General features: G+C 39.1%; 1 protein-coding gene across 1 annotated transcript; it reads left to right on the top strand.

The window, feature by feature from the left end:
• The first annotated feature begins 627 nt into the window (after positions 1–627).
• On the top strand, positions 628–7,458 carry LOC111705866 (myosin heavy chain, muscle). Its single transcript, XM_023478562.1, has 5 exons — positions 628–3,355; positions 3,958–5,931; positions 6,020–6,108; positions 6,208–6,388; positions 6,456–7,458. Exons 1-5 carry the CDS (start codon positions 665–667, stop codon positions 7,302–7,304), a joined length of 5,784 nt encoding a protein of 1,927 aa, XP_023334330.1. The 5' UTR covers positions 628–664; the 3' UTR covers positions 7,305–7,458.
• The last annotated feature ends 382 nt before the right edge of the window (positions 7,459–7,840 follow it).

Here is a 7,840-nt window from a genome sequence, read left to right on the forward strand (position 1 = left end):
AAGTTCGAAAAAAAGTAATTCGTGAATCTTCTGGATATTTTAAGCTTGTATAAGCAACAGTATATTTTAAGCATGTTTTAAGCAACAGTTTCCAAAAAATATGAAATATGAAAAAAGAATGTGAATTTTATCGTACTAAAAAGTTTTCTATTTCTTTGCTATTAATAACAAATATTTGGGATAATGAAAATCAAAATTGTAAATTATTTTAAAATCCCCCTTGTTTTGCAGTACGAGGTTACAGGACAAGGATGCCAAGATTTTGAAATTATATTCCCCATCTCACACACACACCCTCCTCCCCCCCCCCCTGGCTGACCCGACCTCTTAGAATTGCGCGGGGCAAACGTCCCGGTACCAAATAAACAATAAAGCCTGACAGGAAAGACTAGTCTGATTTTTCAAAGATTTATTTATATCTAAATTTATTTTAATTATACTTTTTTTTAAAAAAGCTGTTTTGATTGGATAATTTTCTAATTTTTGGTTTGAAAAGCAAGGCTTATTTTCTGGGCATACAAGAGTCCTATGGTAAAAATGGGCACTGTTTGGTATTCTGCAGGACGTCCCACCGGTACAGCAGACTGAAAGTATAAAATAAAATGTTACCCAGAAAATTTGTTAGAGACTATTGTTTCTCCAACAAGACACCACTAAGAAAAACATGCCTGGACATATCAAGAAAACCACAGGACCTGACCCAGATCCCAGCCCATGGCTAGTGGTTTCTCCTGAACTTAAGGATAAGAACAAGCTTAAACCCTATGACCCCAAAAAATCTGTTTGGGTTAAAAACAAAGCAGATGGAGGATATCTTGAGGGTCTTCTTGAGTCCAAAGATGGTAACAAGTGGACGGTAAATGTCAAAGGGGAAATGAAGGTATTCAAAGAAGATCAAGTTTGCCAGGTCAATCCTCCAAAGTTTGATTGCTCAGATGACATGGCTAATCTTACCTATCTTGGAGATGCCTGCGTTCTGTGGAACTCAACCATTCGCTATGTCAATCAATTAATTTACACCTACTCTGGTCTTTTTTGTATTGCAATCAATCCCTACAAGAGGTTCCCTATCTATACTCTCCGTACTATGGAACTCTATACTGGAAAAAGGCGCAATGAATGCCCTCCCCATATCTTTGCAATTGCGGAAGGTGCCTACCAGGGAATGTTGAACTCTGGCATGAACCAGTCTATTCTCATCACTGGAGAGTCTGGTGCTGGAAAAACTGAGAACACCAAAAAGGTCATCTCATATTTTGCAACTATCTGTTCGTCTGGTAAGAAGAAGGAAGGCGAAGCTTCTCTAGAGGACAAGATTGTCCAAACCAACCCTGTTCTTGAAGCCTGGGGTAATGCTAAGACTGTGAGAAATGACAACTCTTCTAGATTTGGTAAGTTTATTCGTATCCATTTCAATGCAGCCGGTAAACTGTCTGGAGCTGACATGGTTGTATACCTTCTGGAGAAATCTCGCCTTACTTACCAACAACCTCTTGAGAGATGCTACCATGCTTTCTACAACTTGATGTCTGATCAAGTTCCTGATCTAAAAGAGAAATGCTTGTTGACTGATGATATCCGTGACTACTGGTATGTGTCTCAGGGAAAACTGTCTGTTGAGTCAATCAATGACAAAGAGGACATGCAATTTGCTGATGAGGCATTTGACATCTTGGGATTTTCTCAAGATGAAAAGTATGATGTTTTTAAAAATACCGCATGCATGATGCACATGGGTAACATGACCAAGGATTTTGTACCTGTTGGCAAGGATGAACAGGCTGAGATCAAGGATGAGAAAAATGCCAATATTGTTGCAACTCTTATGGGAATTGATGCTGAGTGGATGATTACTTATTTCTGCAAACCTAAACTGAAGGTGGGAACTGAATGGGTACAGAAGGGTTCGTCTTGTAATAATGCTGCAAGCTCAGTTGCTGGAATTGCTAGAGCAATCTACGAGAGAACCTTTAGACTAGTTGTAGAGAAATGCAATGAAACCTTGTGTGATCCTACTATGAAGAAAGTTCAGTACATTGGTGTTTTGGATATTGCTGGGTTTGAAATTTTTGACTTTAATGGATTTGAGCAAATTTGTATTAACTATGTCAACGAAAAGCTCCAACAGTTTTTCAACCAACACATGTTCACTCTAGAGCAGGAGGAGTATGTAAGAGAGGGTCTTGACTGGGCAAATGTTGATTTTGGTATGGATTTGCAGAAGTGCATTGATATGTTTGAGAAACCTATGGGACTCTTGGCTGTCTTTGAGGAGGAATCTCTCTTCCCAAAAGCTACTGATCAGACCTTTTGTGAAAAGCTCCACGCCAATCTTCTTGGTAAGTGGCCCAATTTTGCTAAACCTAACCCAAGACCTGACCCAGATGCACATTTTGCTGTTCTTCACTATGCTGCCACAGTATCATATAATCTAACCAGCTGGCTAGAAAAGAATAAGGATCCTCTTAATGACACCATTGTTGAGATGATCAAAAATGGATCTAATTCTCTTATGATCCAGTGTTTTCTTGATCATCCTGGACAACCTCTGGAAGCTCCTAAGGATGATGGTGGCAGAAAGAAGAAAGGAGGTGGAAAAACTGTTTCTTCCTACTTCAAGGGTCAACTTGATGACCTTATGACCACTCTTTACAAGACTGAGCCCCATTTTATTCGTTGTGTGGTACCTAATACCCACAAACAACCGGGAGGAGTCGAACCTGGTCTCATTATGCATCAGTATCAGTGCAATGGTGTGCTTGCTGGTATTGCCATTTGCAGAAAAGGATTTCCAAACAAGATGATTTATGCTGAGTTCAAGGCTCGATACAACATTCTTGCTGCAAAACTTGTAGCAAAGGCCAAGAATGACAAGGGTGCTGCTGGAGCAGTACTTGAAGCAATCCAATTGGAGAAAGAAAAGTATCGTCTTGGTCACACAAAGGTGTTTTTTAGAGCTGGTATTCTTGGCTTCATGGAGGAAGTTCGTGAAGATAGGATTGGTCAAGTTCTAGCTTGGCTCCAGTCTGGTGCAAGAGGTAAATCTTCCAGAATGCAGTTTAAGAAACTTCAGGATCAGAAGCTTGCCCTGTACTGTTGCCAGAGAACTATCAGAAACTACTATATTGGTAAAACCTGGCTGTGGTGGCAGATGTGGATGGCAATCAAACCCAATCTTAAATGCACCCAATTTGGAAAATACAAGGCTGAATATGAAGGAAAAATTGCACTTGCTGAGGCCAATATTGACAAAGCTATTGCTGAGTGCAACAAAGTTGTTGCTGAACATGACCGACTCCTTAATGAGAAGAATGAGTTAGACCTTGCTCTCAACTCTGGTGGAAACGCTGTTCAGGTAATTTTTTGATGATCAATTTAAGTTTCATTTATCTATATGTTGCTTGTTTGTCATTTTGGGTGTTTGATTGTTTAAACCCAATAAAAAGTGGCTGAAGAAATTGAGCCTAGCATTTTTTAAGGCAATTCACATGATCCAAGGGAAGTCTTAAGGCTGGTCGAGGTTGAAAGATTTAGCACAGAAAGATGTTGGAATTTATTATTTTTGAAATTGCACTAATTTAATAAGAAAAATCTGCAAAAATTTGAGAACAATTAAAAAATTTTAAAAAAAAACACAAAAAAATTTTAAATGGCTGAACTGTTTGGGCTCACATTTTTGTGGCAACTTGCATAACCCTAGGAAAGGTTTATTGCTCTTTAAAGGTGAAAAAAATGGTAGACATTAATTTTGAAAATGTACTAATTTAATAAATAATCCACAAAAATTTTAGCATGGTGAAAATTTTTTTAGAGCAATAGTTAAAAGCTAAAATTGTTAATAGGAAAGGAGCACACAGAGCCCTTAAAAGCCTAGTATTAAGAATATTTGAAGTAAAAGCTTTGTTTAAATTCCAAATTTCTTGTTGAATTTCATATTGAAATTTGAGTTTTTTTCAGGATATAATTGACAAAACCAACAGGATTGAAGCTGCAAGAAATGACCTTCAGAAACAGGTTGATCAAACTAATGCGAGAATTAGAGGAGAGGAAGAAACCATTGCTGGAATTCAACAGTCTGGAATCAAGGTTACTGGAGAAGCCACAAAACTTAGAGATGAAATCAAGAATTTGGAAAACACAATTGGAAAATGTGAAGAGGACAAGATGACTAAAGACAACCAAATCCGCACCCTTAGAGATGAAATTGCTCATCAGGAGGATCTAATTGCCAAACTATCAAAGGAGAAAAAGTCAACTGGAGAAGGTAGACAAAAGATTGAAGAGGACATTCAGTCAATGGAGGACCGTTGTAACCATCTCAACAAAGTCAAAGGAAAGTTGGAACAATCACTTGATGAATGTGAGGACACTCTTGAAAGGGAAAAGAAAGCTAAAGGAGATGTAGAAAAAATGAAGCGTAAGGTTGAAGGTGACCTGAAGTTAACACAGGAAGCTACATCAGACCTTGAGCGAATTAATGCAGAGCTTGCTCAAACAGTGCAGAGGAAGGAAAAAGAATCTGCCTCTCTCTATGCTAAGATTGAAGATGAACAAACTCTTGGAGGAAAATACTCTAAGCAAGTCAAAGAACTTCAATCCCGAATTGATGAACTTGATGAGGAAATCATTGTTGAGCGCAACAATAGGGCTAAGGCAGAGAAAAACCGTTCTCTTCTGTCTCGTGATCTAGAGGACATCGGAACTCGTCTAGCTGAGGCAGGATCCAACACTTCTACCCAAATTGAATTGAACAAAAAGAGGGAGGCCGAACTACACAAATTAAAGGCAGACCTTGAAGAGGCCAACATTGCTCATGAAGGAACTCTTGCTGCTCTACGTCAGAAGCATAACAATAGCATGTCTGAGCTAGGAGAACAGATTGACTCTATTAACAAAAACAAAGCCAAATCCGAGAAGGATAAGGCAGGTATGGAAAGGGACTTGCAAGAAGCTAGAACTGGGCTGGAGGAAGCAATGAGGGAAAGAGCTAATATGGAGAAGAATTGCAAAATGACACAAAGTCTGATTGTTGAATCAAACCAAAAACTTGATGAACTAGCTCGTGCTCTAAATGAAGCAGATTCTACCAAGAAAAAGCTAATGGTTGAATCCCAAGATTTGTCCCGCCAGATTGATGAGACTGAAAATGCCATTGCTGCCCTTCAGAAAAACAAAATATCTCTTACCACCCAACTTGAAGACACAAAGAGATTGGCTGATGGTGAGGCTCGTGACAGAGCTGCTCTACTTACAAAATACAAAAACTTAAGCACTGACGCTGAAAACCTTAGAATGAAAATCGATGAAGAATCCGAGAAGAAGAATGATGTTCTGCGTGCTTTATCTAAGGCTCAAGCTGAAATACAGCTATGGAGGTCCAAGTTTGAAACTGAGGGGCTTGGAAGAATTGAGGAACTAGAAGGAAGCAAGCATAAATTAGCTGCAAGAGTTTCAGAAGCTGAAGAAGCTATTGAGTCTTTAAACTCAAAAATTTCTTCAGCTGAGAAATCTAAGCACAGAATTGAATCAGAGCTTGAAGAAATGGCAATGGAATATGAACGAACTCATGCTGCCGCTGTTATAACAGAAAAACGTGGAAGAAACTTTGACAAAGTTGTTGGAGAATGGAAGGCTAAAGCTGATGATATCCAAGCTGAACTAGAAGCCAGCCATTCTGAATGTCGCAACTTTAATGCTGAAGGATTCCGCCTCAAAGCTGCCCTTGACGAATCCAATGAGCAACTTGATATAGTTCGGCGTGAGAACAAAAATCTTGCTGATGAAATTAAAGATCTACTAGATCAGCTTGGTGATGGAGGTAGATCAATCCATGAGCTTGACAAACAGCGTAGACGACTTGAAGTTGAGAAGGAAGAATTGCAGGCTGCACTTGAAGAAGCTGAAGGTGCACTTGAGTCTGAAGAAAACAAGGTACACTTATAGATAAATAATCATTAAAAATAAATCCTTACTTTCATACCTCTGTAATCAAAAGTATATAAGTACTGATAAAATGTAGGTACTGAGGGCTCAATTGGAACTTGGACAAGTCAGACAAGAAATTGACCGCAGAATTGCAGAGAAAGAAGAAGAGTTTAATAACTCTAGGTAAATTAACAACACAAATGATTTTAACCTTAAGGAACTTTAACAGGAAATGGCTTATATGCTTATTATTTCCTTAACAAAATGGGTTTTATTGTTTAGAAAGAATCATCAGCGTGCAATGGAGAGCATGCAAGCTTCTCTTGAATCTGAACAGCGAGCTAAGTCTGAAGCTCTCAGAATCAAGAAGAAACTTGAAGGAGATATCAATGAGCTAGAGATTGCCCTGGATCATTCCAACAAGGCAAACAATGAAGCTCAAAAGTCTATCAAGCGTTATCAGGTGAAAAAATAGAATTTATTTTTTACTTTTATTGTAATTTTATTTAATTAATATTTCATTTTTCCAGTGCCAATTGAGAGAATCTGAATGTGCTTATGAGGAAGCATCAAGAGTAAGACAGGAGATGTCTGAAAAGGCAAGTCTTGCTGAGAGGAGAGCAAATGCTCTTCAGGGAGAGATGGAGGAGGCCAGGTCTCTTTTGGATTCTGCTGAGAGAGGCAAAAGGCAAACTGAGGCTGAACTTGCAGAAGCACGCAATGCTGTCAATGAGATGACTACAATCAACAGTAGAGCTTCTGCTGAAAAGAGGCATATTGAGGGGAATTGTCACACCATGCAAGCTGAGATTGACGATATGCTCCACCAAGCCAAGAACAGTGAAGAAAAGTCAAAGAAGGCAATGGTTGATGCTGCACGCCTTGCTGATGAGCTTCGTGCTGAGCAAGATCATGTTAATACTCAAGCAAAGGCAAAGCGTGCTTTGGAAACTCAAATGAATGAGCTTGAACAGAATCTTGCTGAGGCCAATGAACATGCCATGAGAGGAGGTCGTACAGCAATGGCCAAGCTTGAAACTCGTGTGAGGGAGCTGGAGATTGAGCTTGGAAATGTCCAAGGACGTACTGGAGACAATGCAAAGGCTCATCAGAAAGCTGAAAGGAAGATTAAGGAGCTACAGTTCCAAAATGATGAAGATCATAAGAATCAAGAAAGAATGTCTGACCTAGCTAGCAAGCTGCAAGCCAAGATCAAGACATACAAGAAACAGATTGAAGAGGCTGAAGAGATTGCAGCTCTTAACCTAGCCAAGTTCCGTAAATCCCAGCAGGAGCTTGAGGAGACTGAGGAGAGAGTTAGAATGGCAGATGGACAGCTCTCCACCATCAGACAATCCCGTGGAGGATCAATCTTTTAATTTAATCTGCCAACTGCTGACTTTGCGTGAATTGGACTTGTAATACGGCTTTATTCTGCAGTCATTTGTGTATATGTTTAAAATGTATCCCAACTACCTTATCCTTTACTCCAAACCTCAGAACATAAAAAAAATAAAAGAAATACCCCTTATTTTGTAATGTGTACAGCAGGGTGTCCTAGAAACATGAGAGAAACCACTTTTTTTAGAAAAATATTGATAGTTGCGCATTATATAGTCCAGAATTGGGTTTCCCGTCCTAATATTGATGACTTTAGACACCCCACATGGACCTATTACAAAGTTTTTGAAAAAATGCCCGAAAAATGCGGGAAAAATCTAAGGAAAATTTTTTTTTTCTCCACTTTGGTGTTTGATTCAAAAACTAGATCACAATTCAGTCCTGCATGCAAAAAATCAGAGAGAAATCTCTAATAATAAAGTCAAAAGGCTTCTTTGGCTGTTTGGAGGGGGGAAATGCGGGAACGGGGGGGGGATGGTATAAGAAGAGTTGAAAATGCATAATATAGTCCAGA

This window comes from Eurytemora carolleeae, unplaced genomic scaffold (genome assembly GCF_000591075.1).
Source record: "Eurytemora carolleeae unplaced genomic scaffold, Eaff_2.0 scaffold693, whole genome shotgun sequence".
NCBI classification, from domain to species: domain Eukaryota; kingdom Metazoa; phylum Arthropoda; class Copepoda; order Calanoida; family Temoridae; genus Eurytemora; species Eurytemora carolleeae.

Bases quoted from the DNA above. Each gene is read 5' to 3' on its own strand.
- LOC111705866 (XM_023478562.1), top strand. From the start codon at position 665: ATGCCTGGACATATCAAGAAAACCACAGGACCTGACCCAGATCCCAGC. The intron at 3,356-3,957 runs GTAATTTTTTGA...AGTTTTTTTCAG, and splicing joins CTGGTGGAAACGCTGTTCAG to GATATAATTGACAAAACCAA. The intron at 6,389-6,455 runs GTGAAAAAATAG...TCATTTTTCCAG, and splicing joins AGTCTATCAAGCGTTATCAG to TGCCAATTGAGAGAATCTGA.